The 27,620-nt window shown below is 30.8% G+C and overlaps 1 protein-coding gene across 2 annotated transcripts; it reads left to right on the forward strand.

The window, feature by feature from the left end:
* Window positions 1-870: 870 nt before the first annotated feature.
* Window positions 871-22,223, forward strand: pall (pallbearer). 2 transcript variants are annotated; one of them, XM_067263373.1, is made up of 6 exons: window positions 871-1,124; window positions 10,412-10,660; window positions 14,679-14,886; window positions 17,427-17,575; window positions 18,392-18,848; window positions 21,400-22,223. In XM_067263373.1, exons 1-5 carry the CDS (start codon window positions 1,026-1,028, stop codon window positions 18,794-18,796), a joined length of 1,110 nt encoding a protein of 369 aa, XP_067119474.1. In that variant the 5' UTR covers window positions 871-1,025; the 3' UTR covers window positions 18,797-18,848; window positions 21,400-22,223. The 2 variants fall into 2 exon arrangements, with proteins under 2 accessions (XP_067119474.1, XP_067119475.1); XM_067263374.1 differs by having other exon boundaries at window positions 17,436-17,575.
* Window positions 22,224-27,620: the final 5,397 nt, after the last annotated feature.

A 27,620-nucleotide genomic window follows, 5' to 3' on the forward strand; every position in this document is an offset into this window, starting at 1 on the left:
TTTGTATACCTTGACGAACACACGATTCGCTTGACAAAACGGAACTCTCAGTTCCCACAGGGAGGAAAGAGTTTTAAAAAAACCATTGTAGGTTTGGCTAGGGCCATAATAAGACGGTCGGATGAGGGATGGGATCCGACATACCCAAGACAGACCATCCAGACGTATAAATACAGCAGTAGTAGAGAGTAGAGCGTACTGAAATCGTTTACTAAAATTAATTTTAAAAAAGTTGGCATAGTTTGTTTTTTCTTGTTTTTTTGCAAATAAATACTAAAATTGGTCACGGACCACTGGAACCGGAACCCAGTAGATGTAGAAGTAATAAAGCAATAAAAAAAAAAAAAAAAAAAAAAAACAAAGAGCCAATCAATGTGGCTGTAGGCCATAATTTTAAGTTATAACAGAATATTCTAGTTTGTAGCTTCTGTCCTCGATTCTTGTCTTTTTCCGTTTCTAGAATCTCCTCTTTTCCTTATTTATAGATCTTCAGTAGATTGAAAATTGATATTCTGAACTTTCCCGTGGGGATAGAAAATGCCTAAGGCCTAAAGGGGAGCGGTAACGCTATCCGACATATCCGAACGCCTCCGAAAAATTCGTGGATTTTTTTTCCAACCCGTCCGGATTCGATTCCGGTTTCCCCGAATGGTAGGACGTCACTCTAATCGCTCGGCCAATCGGCATTTCTCCTTACCTAATTTTTTATAATATAATATTTTAAACATAAACTATTACATTCTAATAAATTTTATTACGAAATAAAATCAAATTTATAAAATTTAATCGAAGACCGAAAATAATTTTCGAAAATTAAAAACCAAAATAAGTCTAATCTCGGACGCATGATTCAACGAAGAATGTTTTGAGTGAAGGTTAATTTGAGGTCGAGATTAAGGAAGTTTCTGGTTTGGGAAGAGAAAATTTGTTTTGGTTTATTGGTTTTTTCTATATTTTAATGATTATAATTTTTCAATATAATCAAGGTACGGATTGAGGTAAAGCATACAAAAAACAGGTGAAAAATGTCGAACTCGGGCATATGTCTGCTTGATATGCCTGAAGAACTATTGGAGAAGATTGCATCGTATTTCACTTACGATGACTTAAGCCATCTCAGATTGGTAATTATCACGTGTCTACTTTATATTATCGAAATAGATTAAACGTGTTTATAACATTCACACAGAGAAATTTCTAGAAAAGTTTATTTATTAAATCATCAAGTGTTCTATAATAAAGTCTTATAAAGTAATTAAGTAATGTTTTTCTTTTCAATAAGATTTTATTATTTATATTTTTTGTTACAAAAAATGTTCTAGGTCAATTAAAGAATTGGACATTTACACCATTAATCTGCTTCTCTGGTGGAAATATCTTCCCTTTTGTTTTTATCTGGACTATAAGAATGTTGTTTGGATGGCCGACGTGGTTTTGCACCTTGAGAGATTGTCTCGAAATGCTTTTTAAATTAACCGAAGAAGTCGTAATTTAAAATCCTGGAGTGGGCGTGCCGGCAGACTCGACTGTTCTGGAGCCGTTGAGTATCTTTCTGCCGAACGCCGTCCATTTAGGAATGTGTTTGGTATTTTGACGTTGCATTTAGGCTACCTATGACTACCCAAAATTGACCGACAATGACTGCTTTTTGTTCCGATGCTTACGTCGCTGGTTGTTCGGCAGACGTAATTATGTAACGGCTACTGATCGAAACGCCTTTGCTCGGTTACAACTGTTGACTCTGCCGAACGCAGCTGATGTGTCTTGGATATTCTTGATACGTTTTTGTTAATTATTGTGATTTTTTTTAGGTATTATTTTTGAGGAATTTTATTATACTTTTACTTTGGAATATTTTTAAGAAATTGGCATGAGATGTAACATAATGTAGGCTTTCTTGATTGTCGAATCTTGCATACAAAGTGACTTTTTTACTAGAATTATTTGACACAAAATCAAAAGCTGTGTCGGCAGTGTTACAGAATTTTTCTTTGTGCATCTCTGCGTTGCACAAAACGATATTCCTGACCGTTTCTATATCGTTCTGATTACTCGAATTGAATCTAGCCTCAGATGAACCGTTATATATGTGCCGACACATGCACAAACAAATTTTAACTGCACCCGAAGCCATCGTTAGGCAAAAATGTGTTTTAACGAGAACAAAAGTGCTTGGAAGATGACAATGTTAGAATACTGTAAATTTTGACTTGATTGGGAATGTAGCTTTAAAAAAAATTCAAAATTAAAAGTGCATGCATCTCTCAAATATGTTTTGCGTACTTTTTGATTAATGTTACAAAAATGTTTTTAAAAATCTCCCAATCTTCGGCCTCAATGTATTTTTCATTTTGAGACTTTGTTCTAATGAAACCAGTTTTACAGAATGACTTTAAATGTATTGATATAAAATATGTTCTGTTTGAAGTAAGTTCAAGGTTAACTTCATTTTTGTTTAATTAAATCTTGAAAGAAACTTAAAGCTTCAAAAACATTCGTGTAATGTTAAGATTATTTTAAATAAATTAAAAAGTTGCTTTTGAGACATTGTGATTACTGGAAATTAAAAATATGGTGAAGTTCAGCTATGGTTTAATAGAAGTACTTCAGATTTTGTATCAGTTAATTTAAAATATGACTCTTATTAAAATCAATTTCACATTGAAATATATTTCCATAAAAGAATTACAAGCAAGAGAGAATAAAAAATACAATCAATCTTTGAATATTTTTCGAATATGACTTTTTGAAAATTTGAATTTTTTAAATTTTTATTTGATAGTAAGTGAAAATAAGACATAAGATATATGACTACAAAAAGTATTATACAAAAATATGATATTTAAACTTTTCTGTTATGTTGAGTTTATATTTGTAGTTAATGTCACAAATTTCAGTTACATTACAAAGGAGATTGGCTGCTAAAGTGAATGATAAACTTTTTATATTAACTTCAACTTTTCCAACTTAAATGACAAAATGCTTATTTAGAATAAAACAAAATAAATGTAAAAACTGTATAGATGCTTAGTAGCTCAAGTTTTTTTTGAAAAGCAATTTTTTTTATTTGTGATATTGCTTTCATTATTTATTGTGTGTTATCATCAGTATCTAGTGTAATACATTCTGATTAGTAATTACAAACTTTACATAATTACAGACAAAACAATTCATCATAATAGGCCAGGCATCACATTGGTTGACAAACAAAAGATAATCATAGACACATACTTTACATTTGAAACACATACAATATACAAAAACACTACAAAAAAATTAGTGTGGGCAGTCTGAAATTATGTTCAGAACTTACCATAAAATAAAGCATACATGGAAAATGGATAAGGTATAGTACTTATTGTGCCTATGTTCTTCATTATTTTTTTCATGTTTCTGTATCTTGTACAGATTACATACAGTACACAAATGTGGAAATCTTATATCTTAACAATAGCATGTACTTCACAGAAAGCAGCACTAAACATGAATCACATAGCAAATTCTTAAATATAGATATGTATATCAATAACACATAAATAAAATCAACAGTTTTTCATCAGTTTTTGCCTTGACCATGGTGTGGTGTAGCCCCAGTCAATATCATCTGAGTGTGCTGATTCACCAGCAGCAATAATAATGTGAAGAGGTTTTTCCAACCTTTTATGTGCTAGGATGAAAAATGAACAGCAAAGATTAAAACTGTTTTTTTTTTAATACAAAATTTAGATACACTTTTTAGCTACTTTTCAATGTAACCACTTTCAATTTAGCCATTTACTGTGGCACCATCTTTTCTACATTTTCATCAAATAAGTCTGTCACCTGGTAGCTCAACCACTCTTCATGCTGGCCTTCAACTCCTCATTAGTTTAGAACTGGTGCCCTCTCAACCATGCGTCATGTAAGTGAACAGATGGAAATCACTTGATGCTAAGTCTGGGCTGTATAGTGGATGATCAAACATAGCCCATATGAACTCCTGGATGAGTCTGTACTGCAGTGTGAGGATAAGTGTAATTGTGGAGGACACACCTGATGACATTATCTCTCTTCTCTTGTATTACCTGTTGTATTTGTCAAAGGATCTTGCAGTATGTGGCTACAGTGATGGTTATTGTAGACTCCATGAATTCAGTCAGTAAAATTCCTCTTTGGACCCAAAACATAGTTGCCATAAGCTTTTTGTTTGAAACCATTTGTTTGAACTTTTTTGGAGGTGTAGATCCAGTGTGCATCCATCCACTGTTTTGACTGCTTTTTTGTCTTAACATTTTAGAATTGGATCCTTGTCTCATTGCCTATCACTTTCTTGTCCAAAAACTCATTCCCCTCCACATGGTTGTGCAGCAGAAATGTCGAGGCCGAGTCCATTCACTGAGTTTCATGATTGTCACTGAGTGTCTTGGAACCCATTGTGCACAATCTTAATTATACCCAAGCTTCCCTGTTATGGTGTGATAGAGTGCTGATTTTGATATTTGAGAAAATTCATCAGACAGCTTGGAAATTGTGAACCAATTCATTTCTCAAACCACTTGATCCAGTTGGTCAACATCATTGTCTGTCATCACAGACTTCCTCCCATGACTGCTCTGCTTTTATCATGAGTATGAGCTTTTATCATTGGTATGTCGTCTTCAGAATTTCCTATACTATTCTTGCACAAAGCTGTTACTCATGAAGTTAGAACCATATACATCTTACAATGAATTTCTGCTGTACCATTCCCTTTAGCCTAGAGAAATCAAAGTACTGCTCACACCTCACACTTAGTTGGTGAGTTAATTGAGTAAAGGTTCATCTAGGTAGCCCCAATGACGGCACTTCCGTTATTGGACTGACTGTTGTTTTCACTACTTTTTTAGTGAAATCGATGTTTTATTTTGTGTTTTTTACATAAATCACACCACTCCCACAATTGTTGACCCTTCACGTAATATTCATCTCCAAAGATCAGTTTTTAACACGTATCAGTCTACCTACTATCCTCCTTGCTTTGCAAATAGATGTGCACTTGGTGCTCGTTACCACTTGCACCTTAGTGCTCGGGTGAGGGCAAGCCCTCACACCCCTTAAAACTGTATGACATCAAATACTCCATGAACAGTCAAGTGGGCTACTTGAAGTTGGCACAGTAGCATGGGCTAAGTTGATAAACACAATACTGCCATTGGGGCTACCTAGTGAACATCTACTGTTAATTGTATGGGACATATTTATTCTATGCTTGCTTTTCAGTGAGAAATGATTAGAGCAGTTTGCTGATAGGTGGCATGGTTGTGGAAAGAATACTGAATAACTACCACAACTCCATTTTTGTATTGCATCAGCTTTTTATTTGTGGGCTTAACAGATGTTGCAAAAAATATGCCATGTTACGATAATTCTTAATAGTAAAGTACAAAATAACAACACATTTTTCTAATTAAGAGAACAGAGTTATATTTTTATTGAACAGTAATTTCTTGGTGTCATATTATTAATGAATCGGACATAGAAAAGAGTAATGACATATCTGTATTGTGCAGTGTGTGCATGCTTGTATGGCTGTAGTGTATTTGTATCAATTAAATATACAGTAGTTATCAAACAATATTCAGGGAAAAAAATTAAAAAATTAAATGTTGCTATACTTCTTATACTCTATTCATTATGGTAGTATGATTATCATTTAGAATTTTATTATGTATTAATATCAGTCACGTTTTACATTTTATTAAATTGTTAACTTAAATCTTCGTAAAGATTTGATGTTTTGTTTTGTTAGATTAATCTTCGTATTTAGTAAAGTTTATTTAAACATGTTTAGGTAAGTGTTGTTAAACTTTTCTCTAACTGTAGGTAAGTAATCATTTGTAAAAATGATGAACAAAATATGTCTGTATCTCGGTACCTGAACTGTTCCCAACTGGAACAATTCAGTATTCGAGCACAAATTCTGAAAAAAATGCACAGTACTCGACTGAACAAACATAAACTGCTAGAACAAATTTTCGATTAATATATTTTTATTTTGTCATTCATAGCAAATTATGATAAAATAAAAAATGAAGATGTTACCGATATTTCTGATTGAGATCAACAAAAAAAAGCTCAGATGATGACGATACTTTGAAAAAAGAAATTCCCTTGTTTAACTAGAATTAATATTAACAGTAGTTTTAATTGTGCTTGTTAGTTCATTATTGATTAGAAATAAAGTATTGATTGCTTTAATAAATATATTTCTCTTAGAATGAAAAAGAATAGTATATTTTTGTTAACTTTTGGAACCGAACCCTATGTTTTGCACTAGTCCTTTGTTTTGTGTGGTACGGATTCACATAACACTGCACTTTTTCGGAACATATCTATTATCGTGTTATACAAAGGATACCTGTATTATCAATGTCAGAAGTGTTTAAAGATGATAAAATTATTTACTAAAATATGCTTATTTAAAATTTAATAGTAAATTATTCAATGGGATCAGTTATTTAGTTAAAATGGATAGAAATAACTATATTTCTAAAAATTTAAAAGATAAAATATAGAAAAAAGTCTCAAGTTAAAACACTAAATTGGCATCGATTCCGATGCAACAAATTACAACATTAAGCAGTTAACAATAAAAAGATGTTTATTTTACTCTAATTGCTGTTTTTATTTTCTAATCCATATTTATTTTTCCTTTCTTTGGCCTCATCAGTAGGTAACATCGTTTTACGTTGATGCTTTTATACTGTACCGAGCTATTCCATAATGCATCTAATAACATTCCATTATTTAAATTTATATTACAGTATTTACATATTTTAATATAATGAAGTGTTCTTTAACTTGACGTTTAATTGTATTATTTCTTTAATACAGTATTTTTATATTATTTCTATTAATTTTACAATCATATCTATTACAATGTTGGAACCAAGGAGATTCTTTATTCTTTAATTGTATTGCTGATTCATGTTCTTTTAGTCTTTTTTTCAGCTTCCGTTTAGTTTGCCTATGTAGCATTTTGGTTGAGAACACATACATGAGAGTTTATATACTAATACTGCTACATCCAATTGCTGATTTTTTTCTTTGTTATAATTAAAATATACTTAAAAGTAATAATCCAATAATGAAAAGATTTTGTTAGCTATATTCTATAGTTTATCAAGCATTTATTAAATTAATATTTTCTTGTTGTGTAAGTTGACTATGAGATAATGATGCAACAAATATCTTTTATTATATAACTTTACATAATTATATACTGCAGAGTTATGTAAAGTTTTAATATTGAAAAGTACAGATGATATTTTTCAAAATTATTTTCTGTTTATATGCTGTACATGTAATTATTTTGTAAAAATCAGCGACTTTTTATGAGAGATTATTAATAACTTTTCAATTTGGATGACTTGTCTGGAGTTATTCTATACTGTGTTTCTCAGAAATGAACTGTTTCAATTGATTTGCCAGTTTTTGATCTTTGATTTGTCCTTATGATTATTTGTAAAATAAAATTTTTATTTTTTCATATTTATTTTTAGATATGGTGGTATTGTGATATTTGAAATGTAACAAACATGAGTATATGAGGGAATTGTCCATAACATTAACAATTAAAAAGTTATAATGCTGTGACTTTGCTACCCTGTTTTCATATTACTTGTCTTTTTCATCAATTGCACATGGATGAAAAAGACAAGTAATATGAAAATAGGGTAGTAATCAGTGATTACATATTATGTTCTCACAAGCAAATAAGCTTCAGACATTATTGTACATTGACAAAAAAGACAAGTACAGTAATATGAAAATAGGGTAGCAAAGTTGCAGCATTTTAGACTTGTCATTTTCTGTTTAGTGAAAATGTCACAATTTTTATTGTCTTGTTTTAGCTTTAAATATCAGGAATAATAATAGTAATAATAATGCTAATGTTACAAATAAAAAGAACCAAACTAAAATTCTGCAGGTTCGAACCTACATCGTCTAGGTCCAATGCCTAGCATCTTAGCCACTTTGTTAGCCAGAGATGTGAAGCTTTCAAAGACTTATAAGCTAAACTCTCAATTTTCAGAGGCCCAATTTTTGAAAGTGCTTGAGAAGTGGGTCCTATTATTTGGACAAGATGTTTTTGTTTAAGGCTACATGCTTACCAAGTTTCATTTAAATCAGAGACTCGAATGTTTGCCCTATCCTTGCAGGCAACAGCTTTTGCTCTCCAGATTCCAAACTGATAAGGCTACTAGCACCTACTAGCATTAATCCTCTTTTTCAGAAGAAAACATATCTCGCCGAGTTTATTGTTGTTCTTCATTCAAGAGTTCTTGGCGTTCTTTATTTCTTGGATGTGATTTTTGTTACTTCTTTAGCTGCTTGAGTCTTCTTGATTACACTGTATTTTTCTTAAACAAGATTGAACTGCGGCCTACTGTAAACCTGTTCAAGCCATACTGCCCAAAAACATCAGACATCTTCTGCACACTATACCTTTGTTATTATTCACTCGTCTTTCGGAAATAAAAACCCAATACTTAACAAGTCCCTGCCCGACAACTCACGAATACTATAAAAGAATTGTTTCTGTCAGAAAAATAAAAGGCTGGAATTACAAGGGAGAGTTTCAAAGTTCGGAAGAATACTGTCCTACTTTATTATTATTATTATTATTATTATTATGTTGGGTTTTGTGAGTTATACTTGGTTGACACCGGTGGCTGTGTTCTATGCTGGACCAGAGTCAAAGCATAGCAACCAAAACAAGATAAAACTAAATAAGTGTGTTGGTGTGTGTGTCTGTATTCAGAAATTTCCAAACAATATGACATGTATTCAATATAGTGGCTTTGTAGTGTGATGTGTATGCTTCTATTCAATTGTAATGTTCCCAGGCTTTTGAGTAGCGTGTGTGGTATGACATCTGTAGAAGAGAGAACAACAGGTAAAATAAGCATCCTATCCATCCTCCACAGATGCCTTGTTTACTGGACAAGTTCTATGTTTTTTTTCTGATTTTTTTTCAGTGCATATGTTTTGTACATTGTGAGTGTTTGGAATGGATATGTCTATAATGTACAGTATATGGTTTTATTGTGTTTATCAATGAGTGTGATGTCTGGTCTGTTGTGGTAAATTGTTTTATCTGTGATTATGGCTCTGTCGTAGTACATTTTGTGTGTGTTGTTTTCCAATACTGTCTGTGGCATGTATTTGTAGTATGGTTCGTGGATGTCTAATAATTTGTTTGTTTGCAAGCTCTTGGTATATTATATTTGCTACTTGATTATGTCTATGTATGGTTCGTGGATGTCTAATAATTTGTTTGTTTGCAAGCTCTTGGTATATTATATTTGCTACTTGATTATGTCTATGTAAATAAACTATCTGTGCCAAGAGCTTGCAACCAGAAGTGATGTGTTGTATAGTTTCTGGCATGATGTGTCATTTGTGAGTGTTGTATCTTTGAGTATGTGTTTTCTGTACTTTTTAGTATTTATGACTGGATCCTGTATGGCAATCATGAATCTTTTCATCTCCCCAAAGAGGCATCCTCGAGCTGTTTGGCGCAGTTTTGTAAACAAAATCCTAGGCCAGGTTGTAGGGATGTCTGCCGTGTAGTACCTTTTGAACCCATGATTGCTTAATGGTGTCTATCATTTTTATATGTTGTGTTGTGTCCATATGATGTGAGTGTAAGTGTAATGATGTGTTATTTGAGTCTGTTGTGTCCTAGAGTACTGCTTTATATAACTGTGATGTTTCTTGTTTTTTGTAGAAAAAACTTGCAGTGTCTGTTAAATTAACATGCCTCAATGTCCTTATTTTATTATAATAGAATTTTCATCTACTAGTACATTTTCTATTATCTATTATTAGACTGGCTTAAGCCAGTCTAATAAATCCTGATAATAGAAAATACGTACTAGTAGACGAAAATTATATTATAATTGCAGTGACTGTATTTGTTTGTAGTGAAGGTTTATTTTGTCAATCAGGTCATGTTTGCAATCTTTACGTGGAAGGGTTAATCTTTCTATGGTGGATTTAGGATGATGTTGTTTATGCTTAGTAAGTGTTATTCTTGGTTTCCTTTGGAGTTGCTCAAGATCTGTGCGAGTCCAATGTATAACTCCAAAAGAATAAGTGAGTACTGAGACAATATATGTGTTTATTGCTTTAACTGTCTGTTGTTATTATTATTATTATTATTATTATTATTATTATTATTAAATAACTGGAACGGCCAAAAATCCAAATAATAATTTAAGGAAAATTTAATCAACAAATTTGTTGTAAGAAATGTTTTAATTTATAAATAAAAAATTTACACAATAAAATATCTATAGTTATGTTATTTTAGAAGAAACATTACATTAATTATTAATATTAGGAGGAGGATAATGTTTTTAATAAAATTTATTTAATAAATTTTCAGGTTTGTAAGAAATTTGACAGATGTTGCCAAAGGTTACTGAATCATGGTTTTCTTAAGGTCGATAGATATCATGCACAGTGTCTGCGAAATGTTAAAGCTCAACTGCCAAGAAGAGAGTCTGAACGTAGGAATCATCCTCTTGCACGTCACTGTGATATTTTAACAGCCATTGAAACAAGATTATCGTTGCTGGGAATGACTTTTATGAAATACGTTGATATGAATTTGTGTTGTTTTATTCCTGGAAAGGTTAGTAAAAAAAATGTTACTCGGTTGATTAATAACTTTTTGTTGAATTATACATTTATTCTAAAAGAATTTATTAGATAGAAAAAATTGTATATGTAAAATTTATTTTTAATATATTTATAATCTGTTACATCACTTTGACATATGCAAAACAAAGACAAAATAAGGCAAATTGTTTAAATAAAGTTTGTATTAAAAAATTCATGAAAAATAGCAATTCCAAATTTTGAGGCAATGTTAGCTTAATTTTTAGCTTTAAAGCTGCTTAGTAAAATATAAAAAATTATCATAACTTCACTTTATCTAACACCAGAATATAATCAAATACATACCTCAAAGCCTGTTACCGGTGTGTAATTAACATCAAAAACAAAAAATTAAATTTCACAAACGTTTTTGAACCTTCCGAGGTTCTTCAAGCGGCGATGAATTTCCATTAGAATGTCATTTAATATGAATTTTATTCGAAATTTGAATATGTGATACCCGATGAAGATGAAGTTTTACTAGGCATGCACTCTATATATGTAGCATTGAGGAGAATTTATAGCTCTTTGTTTTACTAGCACTTGCCATGCTGCAGACAGATTTAATTCCTCTTTGTGGTTGATGCAGGCGTTGCTGAGTTTGTAGATATATAAGGCTTCCAACCACTTTAGATATTCAATGTATGGTGTGCTGAGGATGATTCTTGCCTGGTTAAAATTTGACTCTATCTGACGATCACTGGCGTAAATAGCCAGAGCTGTGGTGGTCCTGGCGTGTTGTATGTCCATGATGTGCTCTTTTATTCTAATGCCCAAGGAGTGCTTCATAGAGCCGACATATTAGAATAAAAGAGCACAATGCATGGACATACAACACGCCAGGACCACCACAGCTCTGGCTATTTACGCCAGTGATCGTCAGATAGAGTCAAATTTTAACCAGGCAAGAATCATCCTCAGCACACCATACATTGAATATCTAAAGTGGTTGGAAGCCTTATATATCTACAAACTCAGCAACGCCTGCATCAACCACAAAGAGGAATTAAATCTGTCTGCAGCATGGCAAGTGCTAGTAAAACAAAGAGCTATAAATTCTCCTAAATGCTACATATATAGAGTGCATGCCTAGTAAAACTTCATCTTCATCGGGTATCACATATTCAAATTTCGAATAAAATTCATATTAAATGACATTCTAATGGAAATTCGCTGCCGCCTGAAGAAGAACCTTGGAAGGTTTGAAAACATTCGTAAAATTTAATTTTTCATTTTGGATGTTAATTACACACCGGTAACAGGCTTTGAGGTATGCATTTAATAAAAAATCATGTTATTTGTTTTAAAGAAGAGTTCAAATATGCATTTGCATACTGTATTTTGTTGAGATTATTTTCTAGATGTATATAAATTCATTTGTTTTAAATATATTTGAAATAGAAAGTGAACTTTAAATGAGATTAATAATGCCAAATCTAGTAATTTAAATATGTATTTCTTATGCTTAAAGCTGAATTTAGACTTGTTTCAAATGATGAAAGCAAATATCTACTAGTATTTTTTGTCTTTTCTAATGTCTTTATAATCCTAATTTATTAAATTACTATGATTACTATAATATTTGTTGACTTCTTTATAAGTAATATTGTTGAGAGTTTGATTTATCTATCTATATTTTATTTTGGTTATCTATAAACCACTTACTAATATTTTACATGATGATATGGTTATGTCTCTTCACTTACTAATATCTAATTATAAAATAACATACCATACCAACTATAATGAAATTCAAATTTATCATTAGTGATAGTTCATGTTTTATTTTGTAAACATCAGTTAAAAATATCAAGATCGTTTTAATAATATAAAATTTGTTAATGTGTAACCTGCATCAATTTTCATAGTGTTTTTCAAGAATAATATTAAATGAAGATTTTATATTTAAATTTGTGAGGTTATAGTTGAAGTTATGATTGATACTTTTTTTGTTAAAATACAAAACATATGTATGAAAATGTAAATATCCTCTGGCAACAATGCCAATGCCATAGTTCACATCAATAGTTGATAAAAATTAAAAGTTGGCTGATGGTACTCACTTTAAATTCAAAAAATATGTACTGTATATTGAAGATACAAAATTGTCTTCATCTTTCTCTTTCATTGTTTACAGTTACCAGTGACAATTTGAAAACAATTTTTAGTTTTAATTAACTATTGTTGTGAATTGGCATTGTCACTAGAGGATGTTTTATTATTTTACATTTTTTATGGAGGCATAGCTCAAATAGAAGGTTGTCTCCGTAAGTGAAAATTGTTTTCAGATTGTCGCTGGTGATTGTAAATGACAGAAGATGAAGACAATTTTGTTTCTTCACGATACATACACTCATTGCCATAAAAATTAGTGCATCAAAAAGTTGTATCACTACAAAACTTGGCATGCAGATAAGTCTCAAGTATATGCAGAAATGATTAAAGTAATAGTGTAATGGCTCATTGCATAATACCAGCAGAGGGCATTTAAGTGTGACCCCCTTGGCCTATAAAAAAGTGTGCAAAGGCATCCTGTATATTAGTTTACCTGTTGCAGAGGGATGATATATCACTAAAGATGACTTTGTCACAATTGAAGACCATATGAACAACTAACTGAGTTTGAGATGGAAAGGATCATTGGGATGAGAGAAGCCAGATCATGTTGCTGAATAGCCCTCTTCCTAAACCATTCTGAAAACACTGTGTGGTGGTGTTGGAACCAATGAACCTTAGACAGTTCATACACATGGCGCCCAGGCTTATGATGCTCTTGACAGACCACTAGCCAAGAGGACTATGTCATCCTTTAACAAGCACACACACAGCCAACTGTATTGTCTGCCATCCGGACACAGGTGGTGCAATCATTACAGGCCTCTGTCTGTTGTACTGTTTACAGAAGCCTGGATGAGGAAAATTTAGGATTGCTCCCGACAGGATTGGACTACAATGGAATAGAACTGGCTCATCTACAATGATGAATCCAGATTGTTTAGGCACCAATAACAGCTGTGTTTGTGTCTGGCCCTGTGGTGAACACCTCAATCCTGCCTGTGCTTTGGAATGGCACATTGCCCCCACAGCTGGTGTGATGGTCTGGGATGCCATCACATACAACAGCCAGTCACCTGTAGTAGTGATCCAAGAGACTGTGACAGCCCAGCGGTATGTTAGTAACATCCTGTAGTTATCCTGCCTGTTACGACAGCTCCCAAGAGACATTTATTTTCCAACAGGACACTGTTCGACCATACATGGCAAGGGTGCCACAGGACTGTCTCTGCCAAATTGCTGCACTTGCCTGGCTTGCCTGGTCCCCAATTTGTCACTGGTTGAAAATATCTGGGATTACCTGAGACACCAAGGAAAGCCTAGGAGTTTGGCTGAACTAGAGGACTGCTTGCAGCAACTGTATCACATTGTATATTCACGCTAGAAGTGGCCCAACAGGTTACTAGAATCTCCTTTCATTTGTAGTTTTTGTTGCAATAAATGATTCTTTTGCTTTCATTTTGTAATCACTTACTTATATCATTGTTATAATCACACATGTACAATTTTGTTTGATTCTGACAACAACTTCTTGATGCACTAACTTTTATGGCAATGAGTGTGTTTTATTTTTGTAATTTAATGTTAATACCATCAGGCAACTTTTAATTTTAATCAACTACTTTTTGTTGTTGAATGATTATTGAATGTTGTTGAAACTTTACAAAATGTTCTGAATTTAGTAAATATTAATAATGTATTGGTAATGCTATTAACTATTTGTAAAACTTGTTTTTCAAATTTTATTTATAAATAACAAATAAGAGTAGATAGAATCTAGACATTAACTGTTACTACTTGGATTAGTGTAAGAAAGTATCGAGATAAAACTGCAAGTTTGTTAAACTTATTATTGACTACATTATTTATATTTTGTATGAAAATCAAAATAAATATAATTAAAGATTGAACTTACAATAAAAATTCTTTTATCTTAGGTTATTGATGAAATTTATCGTGTTTTGAGATATATCCAAAATACACCAACACCACCTCGTGCACATGAAATACTTCAAGAGCTAAGAGATATTTCTTCGATGGCAATGGAATATTTTGATGAAAAAATTGCTCCTGCTTTAAAACAAAAAATTGGAAATACTAGTCCAACAATATCTGTTACAGCACATGGGGCTTACACAATTCCAGGTATATTATTTTATATTAATTTATTGATAATAAGTTCAGTATAGGGGATCCTTGCATAATGTTATTAATTAGTGCAAAATCAAGTTTGTTCATTACATAAAAATAACATTGTGAGGTATATTTTATATGTGAATTGCCTAATTGATACAAAAAAGTTCAGATGCTATTAAAACTTTTTAAAATGTCACCATAATCTTATTGTTTTATAAATTCAGATTGAAAAAATGATAAGAACACAAGATATTCCTGAATAAAGAGTGGTGTCAAAGATGTCCAGTTTCTGTCTATGCACCTAGTTGTGACAGAAAAAACAAAGTAATAAAAACAATTAAAAATTAATAATGATATGAAATGTAAATATGCTAATCAAAGTATAAAAAATCATAGAAAAACAACCTTAACTGCAAATTTTTATTTCTTAATTAGGTTCAAATGACTGCTATTAGAGTATGTTGACTCCTTATAATATCAGGAGAAACACAAATGCTATAAAGACACTTTTTAATTTGGTTAAATGATATTCCAGACTTCTCTATCTTGTCATCACATCCAAAAAAGTTTGAATTTCTGATTCAAACTTTTTTGAGCATAACGACAAGACAGAGCAGTCTGGAAAATCATTTAAAATTAATCAAATTAAAAAATTTGACTCCTATAATTTTTATAACATTCTGTGAGTTTCTGTTGATCATTCTATAAAGCAATTTGAGTGTTAACATTTCAAACAACCCTAAATTTTAGGATGAATGTTTCTAACTTAATAACACTGTGTAAGAAAAATTCAGCTATGCACACTTGTATTGTGTCAGTCATGTAAGGAATCATGTTCTTGAATTTTTTTGTTTATGGAGGAATAATGTTATATGAAAATAACATAATGTGAGCATTTCATTATGCAGGAGTCCACAGTATTTTATTGTGTAACATTTATTTATATGAAATCTTTGCATTTTATATAGTATTTAATATTATTCAAATTTTTAATCATACTTTTGTAAGTATTAGTGATGATACTAGGCAATGTGAGTTACGTTTTGTTTAAACATATGCAATTTTAATTATAGTAGAATCATACAAATTTAAAGTAAAGTATTTTCTGTTTTTAAATAGTGTGCTTGTGTGTATCTGATAAACTTGTGGAAAACGTTTCTTAAAGATTAGAAAATAAAAATTAAGATTATAATGATTTCTATTTTATGTGGAAGTAGAATTTGCCTTTTGTATGCATTTATAAACAAAATTTGTTAATCAGTTCTAAATTAGAAAGGAGTCAATACATGAAGCATTTTTATATACAGTGGAACTCTATATTCATCATTAATCTGTTTCTAAGGATTAATGGAATATGGAATATGATGAATATAGAAACAATTTTTCTCATAATAAATAACTGATATTTAAATAATCCATTCCCATCCTAAAAAAAAGGACAAGAATAAAAATTATGTTATTTGTAAAACTTTATCTTTATTGTACTAAATAAATACAGTACAGTGACAGAAGGTGAAGAAGAGTAAGGTTATTATTGTTTAGAAGATGACATACCATCAATTAAAACATTTAATATGCCAAGACCATAATTCCAGTTATGGTCTCGGCATATTAAATTCTCTGGCTAAGTTGGAAACACTTTGTCCATTTTCAGACTTAGCAATAATTTCCTTTTTTACCTCTATTGTTGTTCTAACAGCTTTCCTTTTTTGCTGTTTTTCTTCAGTGTGCTTTGCTGGAGCCATTGGAACTTGAATTGTTGAAAATAATCAATGCGAGAAACCAGGAACAAACATGACGACAGCACAACAGACTGATTAATTACAGCTAGCTAACATAGTGTTGCCAACTCAAAATTTACATTTATAGCTAGACATTTTAATAAAAGTATTCAAATCATATTGTTTCCATTAAAATTGTTTGATTTTTTTTTATAGCTAGATAGCATTATAAAAATAGCTAAGCCATTATAATTTAGGTAATTTGCATAGTTAGATTGTTCATAAATCCACTAAACCTAGTAAAAAATTAGCTAAATTGGCAACATAAGCTAACACGACTAGCTGATCGGCGCATGCATGCGATTATAGCACCACTGCTGGTGTTAGGAATGATGATGAATACAGAAAATACTGACAAATATGGGGAAAAAAGTCATCAAAATGTGATGAATATTGAATATTATGAATTTAGAGGTTCCACTGTATTACAGATTTTAATAAACTTTAATCAGAACAATAATAAAATTGTTTTCAAATTTTTAAAATAACTTCAAAACAAGTTCTTGTTTTGAAGGTAAGATTAAAATAAAATTTGAAATGAAATCAAACTAAAATTGTTTTTGCATCTGTGTACAAGTATGTTAACATTCATAGAATTATCACAATAAGTTTGTCAATAGCTCTATGAATTGTAATATAGATACAGATATTAAGAATATATTTTTTATATTACATAATCATATCACATTACATATAATACTTAATGTATTCATAAAAATTTAATTGAAAAAGTATTTCAGTTTTAATTATATTAATTCATTATTTGAGATAATTCAGCTAGCTATGGAACCGTTTCCCGTCCACTGAGCAGAAAAGTAGGCGTTCAACAGGAAATAAGCAGAATTCATTTATATATTAAGCAACTAAATGCTGCTAATGTTACAGTAAAGAAAGAACTTGCAGAAATAAAAGCTAAAGTAAGTAGTAATATATATTACATAATTTCTGCTGAAACATTTTTAAGTTTTATTAAATTATTCAATATAAATTAAATAATGAAATAAGCATAATTAGTTACTAAAACTTATACTTTTAAGATACATATTAATATTTGAAACAGAGCATTAGCAAAGCTTCTATGAGGCTTACAGAATTATGTTTTCTCTCAAAATCCATTTGATAGATTTTGATTAAACTTTGCTATTTTCCATTAACTGCAATGCAGAATCCAAAAATGCAATAAAAAATTGGAGTCCATGACTTCGTTTTTGAGATGTAAGATTGTTTCACGAGTGTGCATAACAAAACGATATCATATGAATCACACAACTTTGTTGGGCAATGTTTCACAGTCGCTAGCACATCTTGTATGGGCTTTTAGAATCAAGTTCATTCTCAAAATTTAATGGATTGATTTTGATAAAACTTTTTCCATTTTCCATTAATTGATCAATAATTGTTTGTTGAAGAATTATATTCAGAATATCCTTTTAATGAATTTAAATTGATAAAGTTATTCTAAAAATATGACAAGTTACAATGTAAAAATTGATAAATCTAGTTTTATAACTACAGTATATTGATCAATGATCATATTAATTATTAAAGTTACATTTTTATTAACTATAAATACAGTAGATAGAAGTTGTCGGAATTTGGTTGGGACATGCTTTTCTATTATTTGTATTCACCAGACTTTATAAAGTTTAAATTATTCATATATATTTATGAGAATTACCACTATTTTTTTTTATATCTAAAACATTTAAGTTCTGAATTAAATTTTATTTTAGATGAGTGAACAGAAGAAAAAAATACAGGAACAGGAGAAAAGAATTCTAGAACAGAACCGAATTATTGCTGAACAAGGTGCTCGCATTGCAGAACAAGAGGGAAAAATTAATGAAGTTAATAGAAAGTTGCTTGAAAATGATCGCCAGTTTGCTGACATGGCCGAATTAAGTAGACCACGTGAGGATAATATCAACTCCAACATAACACAGTCTTTTATTAGTAATCTCCCAGATCAAGGAATGGATTCTAATACCAGTACCAAATGCAGAAAACCTTCATTGGTTTCACAGCTTTCTTGTAGAGAAAACAAGAAATGGTCTCAACATACACCAACATTGAAACGACCAGTAAGCTCAACTAGAAGCAAACGGTTATCAAAAAGGCAGAAAAAATATAAAGAATAGTTTCAGAAAGACTGTTTGGAAAGGAATAAAATGGTTTTAAACTATTCCAACAGTAAGTTTTAATTATATAGTTTTTGTATATCTTTCATTTCATCCTTTGTAATTTTAAAGTTGAAAATATTTTATGAGAAGCCGGGGGTCAGAGAGTAAGGCTCTAAACCCCTTTTCCAACATCAGTCTGGTGAAGACCACTCCATTGTCACTGAATGACTGTTAATATAGTTGTCTCAAGATTGTTAGATCTGGAGGATGGTTTTTCCTGATGCCAGTTAGGATAGTTATAGTTTGCGTCCTAACTTGTGATTGTGCTCAATTTGTTTTATCGGAGGACTTTATATCGAGTGAGGAGAGCTGCAGGTAAGTTGATAGGATGACCGGTTCGAACAATTGAAATCAATGCCAGGTTAACTAAACAACAAATTTAATAAACTAAAGGAAAAGCATATGATAGAATAACCTGCTATATACTGACTAAAGCTAATATCTCAATTGACTGAGAGAGAGTGTACAATTCTAATTACTGTTCTAAGTATAATACCTTGTGAAGATAATTTGATAGTTTTGGATCCGGTTCATATAATAGTCGGCAAGACAGTCGCAGATCTGGTCGAGGGAGTCAGTATGGAGACCTTCTAAGGAGATAGTCCAACGCAAATGAGACTGGAGGCGAAGATTGGCAGAGAGGGCCTTGTCTATTAGATTTTTCGAAATATGTCCACCTCTTAGATCGGTTGCACAGCCGTTATATCTTCCTCCAGTGTGGGAATTTGGTCAGGTGATCCTATGTTTGTTCATTATGACACTTTGACTGTGTCATCTAGGGTTTGTCATTACCCTGTCTTTTGCTTGTCCCTGGATTCCGGGATAAAAGTGAATTGTTTCCAGGGATCCCGGGACAAAATAAATTATTTTTAAGGTATACAAAATGTCATGAAATCAAATGATATAATTATTTTTTGTTTTTTAAAGTAATTTAATATGTTCTGTAACCTCCAAAATCATATTAATAATGCTGTGTAAGATATATATATTAAAAATTACCTTTGAATTATGCAGAAATTTTCACAAATAGAAAAAATTTATTAAAGTTTACTGGAAACTGCATACAACAACACCAAAACTGCCTTTGAATTGAGTTGAAAATTAAAAAAAATGAACTTAGATCAAACTTCTAACTTAGAAGGTAATTTTTGTTTTTTTAAATAAAATATAATACAAATTATTGCAAATTTTTATAAGATTTTACAAAGCAAAGATGGTCAATACTCCGATCACTCAATCTAATTCTTATTTTAGTAATGAAAAGTCTTGCTACCGAGAATGCCTTTTCCGATTCAATTGATGTTGATGTGATTGGAATCGTGTTTAATGCATTTAAGAGAAGACAAATATTATGTTTTTCACCTGTATCAAGAAAGATTTCTAGTTTGTTTTAGAGATTGTAGTATTCCTTTTGTTCTCTAGTATTCTTTGTCTACCTTGACTACTTTAATAGAAATATCATAGCCCAATAATTTGGCAGTTTGTTTGTCTTTAATAATCAGCTTATGAAGAAGAAAAACTTCATACTCGCAGACTTCGTACTCGTTTGTATCCTTGCCCAATTTGCACAACTTGGCATTACGCTGTTATTGAAGCTACTGGGCACGGTTAAAAATTAAGACAGCATAAGCACAATTATTCCAGATATTAGTGGTAAAGAATTTTGAGAGTCCTGCCACAAATAAGCTACGCATTGATTATTGACCATTTGTGACATGCCATAACGAGCAAAAATTAAAAAAACTAATAAGTAGGTTTAAAATTAATAAATACAAATGTATTCTGACAGTTTATGAGTTAATTATACTTTCTATTTGCAAAATTTCTTCACGAGTAGCAGATTGAGATATTCGTAGGGCTTTAGGCTCCTACATTTATCAACTTACCACTTTTTGAGCCACTTTAAAAATACAATAATTTGGGCTACATTTCAAGGAATTCTGCTTTACGTTTTATGAAAACTATCTGGCAAATCTGTGAGGTCTCACCAGACACGTGCTGTTTACCTTCACATTTTTATTATTATTATTATTTTTAATGGATGAAAATAGCGTTCTGTATACGTATTCATATTCTGTTTACTTAGTAAAATTACATCAGTTACATGACATTTGGCATATTGTACAGATATATGTAAATCTCAGAAAATTTGAAGTTACGATTATTTCACTCCTTGAATTTTGTACTAATGAGAATTTCCTGTAATACAATCAGTTTAAGCTGTTTAAGTTTAAAGATCAATATTAAGCAGTTATAATAAAAAAGTATAATGTATTACTGAATCTAAACATAAATGTCTGAAACAAGTAATGGATTCCAGCATACATCAAATATAACTTATTTATAGCCTTTCAGAAAATTTCTCATACTCGATAACTTTGGTTAAGCCTGGCGACACGATTAGCCTACCTTTGCAAGGATCATACATGCCAGTATAACAGGATTAATTAATTAATAATTGTTAATTAATAAATGCAAGTTTTTATAATAATTTGATTTTAGATTTTATTAACGATTGATTTATTACTTACAAATTCTAAACAAAAATATTTGTTTTTCAGCACTTAAAGTGTACAGGATATCACTTGCCAGAATTAGCTTCCATATATGGACTAGCCACAAATGTCATCAAGAAGTATAATTTTTAGATACGTAAGTCAAGATAGAATTTATAAGAGAATAAATATTAAAATCTAGCTTCTATATTCATCTGTATTTAAAAGTTTTGTTGCTCTAATTTATATTTGAAATTCATGTATAAATGTGTAACGTGCTGGATGTTTTACTATGTATATGAGTATTGTACAGATGTACAAGTGATATCATTTTTTAATATTACCTTGTATATATGTATTAAGACATTAGTATTTTTAGTAAAGTTATTTTTACTAATTTCGAACGTGGTTAAGAAATCACTCCAATCCGAAGGAGTTGCATTATTCCCGTTAGAATTTGATTCGAGTCATTAAAATGTATGGAAATAAAATGACGTGTTCTTCTAAATCTTACGTTTATTAACAGTTATTTTCAAGATTTGTTCAAAGTTTTGAAAGGATGCATTCTTTTTCTAAAAATTGTTAAATAAGATTTTTCTTTGGTTTGTTTTGTTTTTGATTATATAGTTTTTATTTAAATATAAGAAACTTTTTTGTAGATAATGTATAGAAGAAATGTATTTAACAAGCATTATACATATATTTTAATAATGAGAAATTATGTTGTTAAAATTTAAGTTATGAATTTTAAGTTTCTTACAGACTCTAAAAGTGTGTCATTTGTGATTACATGTTATACATTTAATGTATAGATAGTCTTCATTTTGCTACGTTTTTGAAAATTAATAAAAGTAATATGTGTATTATAATAAAAGCCATTATCTCATTAACTGTAGAAAACGTTTGTGCTTCTTTTCATAAATAATTAAAAATTCAATTCGTCAAACATTTACTATACAGTATATTATAATTAATCTTGTACAGATTTCAATTACAAATATTACATCTTGGTCTTCTGGTTCCACTAATATAAAAAATTAAGTTATTTAATATTAAGGAATTGCAGTTTTAATTCCAGAATAATTGTGTGACAACAGCTTCGAGTCACTCGAAGCTGTTGTCACACTATTTATTTTCGTGAGAGTCGCACGAAGTAATTGATTGTGACATGCTTCAGTCTTGAAAATGTATATACTGGGTGGTCATAATTAAAGTATCTCTGTTCAACCTGTTGTCTAGAGAAATATTTAGCAATCCAGAAGCAGCCAAATTTGGTATGGTGATGTTTTCTGTAAAAAAAAATAGTATGAAAACTTGCTACTCTGTATTTTCAATGGTCAACTGTAATTGATCTTGTATGATGTTTCTATGAGGTTACCAAATTGCAACTTGTACTTGATAAAGCAGTTTTTAAGTGTTTCCACAAATAAAATTACTTTTATTGGTTACTTGCAGCCCCAAAAATGCCATAATGGTATGTTTTGGTACTGATTATTTTATGAAAATGTCATTGTACCCTGAAATGTTACCATACCAGATTTGGTTGCACTTCGACTACTAAATACCTCTCTAGACAACCAATGCTGTCTACAGAAGTGTTTAGCAGTTCAAGTACTTTAGTTACAATCACCCGATATATTGAACTTAAATTTTATTATGTATTTATTATTGAAAGAATTTTATTGAAAGTTAAATATATTTCATTACATTTATTAAATGTATATATCCTAAATAATAAAGTAACGTAAATATTATTAATTAAGGTGATGCTGATTAGATAAAGATACTAAGAAAATTATATAGAAGTTAAGACTTTACAGTTTGATGTTTATTTCTGTACTTAATAGATTATTAGAGATAGTTCATACATATGTTGTTTATATAATTATATTTAATAGCAGAAAACAGTATTATTTCATCAATGACATTCATTTTACAGAGGGTGGGTATATTTTTTTTTTTTTTTAGAAAGTTTGAATTTTGGTGTTTTAGGCAAAGCTGTGAGATTATATTATTTTACTCTTAAGGCATTATCTATTTTATTATTAATTGCCAGAATAGAACCTAACCTGGAACCTTTATCGAGAACTCTGGGGGAAAAGATTGTCCAAAGGTAAACTGGTAAAACTGTAAATGAGTTGAGTGAAAAGGAACATCCATTTTGTCTTGCGTTGATAAAGAAACTAATTTTAGTTTGACTGAAGAGCAGCAGTCATGCTTGTTAAATGTAGAAAAAGTAAGTAAATGTGGAAGAAAACTTTTCTGATGCTTCCTCTCAATTTAATGCTAATTTTGATAATATTTTAAACCCAAAAGATGATGATCAAAAATGATTCCAAAAGATAAAATTAATTTATTCTTTGTTAACATCCCAGATGAGTAAAATTAAATCTAAGATATCTGTTACTAATAATAAAATTGATGGAATTTTCCTCACAATTAAAAGGATTAGAGCATAGGAGATGGAGAGAGCTGAGATGATGATAGACACTAAATTTAAAAAGTCAAGCTTTAGAATTTGTTTTAAATAATAATCAAATATGAATATATTAATAACATGGCACTTTTCATTAGCAGATAGTTCCAAAATTAAAGAACTTTTTAATTTATTGAAAATGAATTAAAAATGGATTTCATCTCTAATGATCAATTTTTTATCAGGAAGATTGGGCTTAATTCAATAATTATTAAGGTAACTTTTGAAAGTGTTGTTTTGAGTTTGAGATTCAAAGAACGTGGCTAAGAATTAATGAAATTTCCATTAGACATTTGACTCCGTTATCTCGGCAATTTTTGTCTAAACTGCCGTTACACAAAGCTGCCAGAGCTAAGAGAATACAGTATACAGCATACACTGTATACTGTGTTCTGTTGTATGCTGATTATGTAATATTTGAAAATAAGAAATATACGCTTTCTTTCAGTGTGAATAAAGTTGAGTGTGCAGTCTGTTTTAGAGGATGATCAGATTCCCTGGAAGACTTAAAGGAAATTCTAAAAATTTTACTGGTATGGATCATAATGGACCAATAGAACTTGGAATTGTCACAGTTTCAAATCTAAATTGTATAATAATTCTTTTATTGCATTAGTAAATAGCTCTGAAGGTGACAGAGTACTAATAAAATAAAGGAAGAAAATGATGTAGCGATAGGAGATTCTCCAAAAACATTGGATGTAGGTTGACATAAAGAAGGCATTGCATTGTTTAAAAAGCTATGGAATCTATACTTTATTTGTATTCTAGTTCAAATTTAGTATTTGTGCTGTTGGAGGTTATCCCAGAGTACCATACCAAGTGGTGATCTAGGACAACCTCCAATAGTTGCCATTCTATTGATATACTTGCCAAATAATAAGACAATGGATGTAACATTTAAGGAAATAGAATCTTTTAAGCAGGAATAGTCAACATATATAAGAGATCTGGATAATTTTGGAAGATTTAAATTCAAGAATACTGAAGAAACAAACTCCTTTTATCAAAGTATAATTATTATTATTGACTGAGTTAAAGATAAATAGAAAGGGATATTTTCTATTTATCTTATTTATTTTGCAGTTTGTTAAACTTTGCATTGCATAATTAATTATAAAAAATGGTAGGTGATATACTTTGAAAATACAATATGCGTGATACTGGTGGATTTACAATCAATTTTATATTATGTTCAATGAACATTGTGTGTAGCTGTCAAACTCTTAGTTTTACATTATGATGATTTGACCATTTCTTGTGTCATCAATTAAACAGAAAAACAAGTTTGATAATAAATCTGAGTTAATAATGTTAAATAAAACTAAATATCAAATGATACCAAAAATTGATAAAGATAGGTTTTAAACACTTTTGAATGAACGCTTCAATCTGCTATCAGTTTTTCAAATGAATAATTTCAAAATATTTGATGAGAAAATGATGGAATCCATGTAGTCATTTTGACAACGATGACTTTATTCGTTTAATTTATTGTTACAAATGCATTTCGGAACAATGTATATTTTTGTTTCCTCTTTGGTGCCAATTAATTTAAAATAGTTTCGACGATTTTTTAAATTCAAATACACAGATCGCATAATTTAAAAACTTGTTAAACGACCACTCCCGTATCCGTATTAAACGTTACTCTGATATTTTACACAATTCAAATGGTTGAAACGGCAAACGTTTAAAATTGTTCATTTTAACATTATGAATATGGGAGTGGTCTTTTAACAAGTGTCTTTAATTATGCAATCTGGGTGTGTTTGAATTTAAAAAAATCATTGAAACTATTTTAAATTAATTGGCATCGAAGAGGGAACAAAAATATACAGTTCCGAAATGCATTTGTAACAATAAATTAAATGAATAAAGTCATTGTTGTCGAAAATCTTTGGACATTAGAAGTGCCGTACTGAAATTTACACCCAAAACTTAATCATTCTGGAAAATAGTTACTATGTTTAGAAATAAATGGAAGAAAGGAAAAAATCAAATCATTTCTTATAATGAATGGAGGGAATATTTTTCCAAGCTTTCTACAGAGTACAAATGGTAGAACATAATAATGCCAATAGTGGATCCAGAAATCTTTAGAGGGGCACAGAAAGGAGAGAATATGCTTCACAAAATTTTTTTATGCCCCAGAAGGGAAGGGTACAGCCCTGTGCACCCCCAAAATCCACCCCTGAAGAGTGGGAATTGTTAATAAAATTTAAGCTGGACATTGTTGTGTCACTTTTATATGCAACCACCCTGTCTAGCTCAGGTTTCTACATAAATTTGGAATCACGAATGCCCAACTTGGATATGTTTCTCTAACTTTTGAAACCTCTTTTAATTGGGCACATAAACACATCCAGTTTAGAGAGTTGTCTCAGAAAACTTGTCACCTCCCACTTGTTTCAATATTTTGTTTGGTCAGGATAGTTAAGGGCTAGTCACAATGCCGGGCTGCAATTTTTAATCATACTTTTAATTTATTTAATTTAAAATATATGCTCTCCACCTTCAAATTAGCAGTGTCTTGACTGTGTACTGTTTTCTTTTAGAAATTGAGTTATGCCAGTCATCTAATTCCTTTCGGGGAAAAATTTTTGAATTGAAATAATGTGACTTCCGGTTTGCATTGGAAGTTCGTATATAGTTAATCAGGGCCTCCTACCCCAAAGGTTTCCATATTTGGTCTCTTTTTTCATCTATCTAACTCTGTTTTTGAGATTAAGGAAGGACAGATGGATGGACGACAATGGGAATTTATAGGTCTACAATTTCAAATTGTCGCTCAAAGAGTGAAGTTCATATCGAATGAGATATGCTGGATTATGAAGATACAATGTTAGTATGCCATTGTCTGTTCTTCCTGCTTTTTTGACACTATAAAAGGGTGGCACTATTTTGAAATTAGAAAATGTGCACTGCTGAAGAACAGAATCAGTATATGTAAATACACCTCTACAGCAGAAATAAGAATTGAAGTGAATAAGTAAAATGTACATACACTGCAAAAGATTTATTTTGAGACAAAGAAATCTGATATTAAATACTGCTGCTGATTTCATCAATAATTTCAGTTACAGTATAAACATGGTACATTACATAAGGGTAAATAGCATGCTTCTAGGAAGGTTCTTACTATTCTATTGCTCTATTTTTCTTCTTTAGCAGATAGTGGAGATTGTGCTTCAGTTTCATCATCTGAATCAGAATTTTCAGAGTAATTTGCAGCTTTAAGGTTCTCTTTTGTGTTTCTTTCTTGAAAAGTTGGGGCAAATTGCCAAGTTTAAAAATTCTTCTAAAGTTAAGGGATGTTTCAATGATGCTGTTGCTTGAAATGTGGAAAATCATGTGGTAGAAGAGCTGGCAGAAGTTTCAAAACATCTGTCAGCTCTTCTACCACATAATTTTCCTGTCAGGACCCTGTGTGGCTCAGCAATATGGACTGTTTCAGGTGTTACTCTATTCCAGATCTGATTTCAAATAGTGCCACCCTTGTTTAGTATCAAAGAAAGAAGAAAGAATAGACAGTGATGAGGGTTGAGTGTGTGTATGTATGTATATATGTTATGGACAAAGTGATTAATACGGGCATTATGAATAATGACCAACAAAATTGAGCATTGTAATAAATTTCAATAATTTATCAAATTGACTGCTCATTATGAATACTGCTATCACTTAGTCGGGCAAAGTGATAATAATAAGATGAGGAGTGATCATATGACGTACGCTAGCCAATTGGCACTCAGTTGTGCGTGTGTATTGCGTTTAGTACCGAATTTGGCGGCAGTCGTGACTGTTTGTG

The sequence above is a fragment of the Centruroides vittatus genome, unplaced genomic scaffold (assembly GCF_030686945.1).
Source record: "Centruroides vittatus isolate TY-2023 unplaced genomic scaffold, ASM3068694v2 contig_1776, whole genome shotgun sequence".
Classification (NCBI taxonomy): domain Eukaryota; kingdom Metazoa; phylum Arthropoda; class Arachnida; order Scorpiones; family Buthidae; genus Centruroides; species Centruroides vittatus.

Bases quoted from the DNA above. Each gene is read 5' to 3' on its own strand.
- pall (XM_067263373.1), top strand. From the start codon at position 1,026: ATGTCGAACTCGGGCATATGTCTGCTTGATATGCCTGAAGAACTATTG. The intron at 10,661-14,678 runs GTTAGTAAAAAA...CTTTTATCTTAG, and splicing joins GTTGTTTTATTCCTGGAAAG to GTTATTGATGAAATTTATCG. The intron at 17,576-18,391 runs GTAAGTAGTAAT...ATTTTATTTTAG, and splicing joins TTGCAGAAATAAAAGCTAAA to ATGAGTGAACAGAAGAAAAA.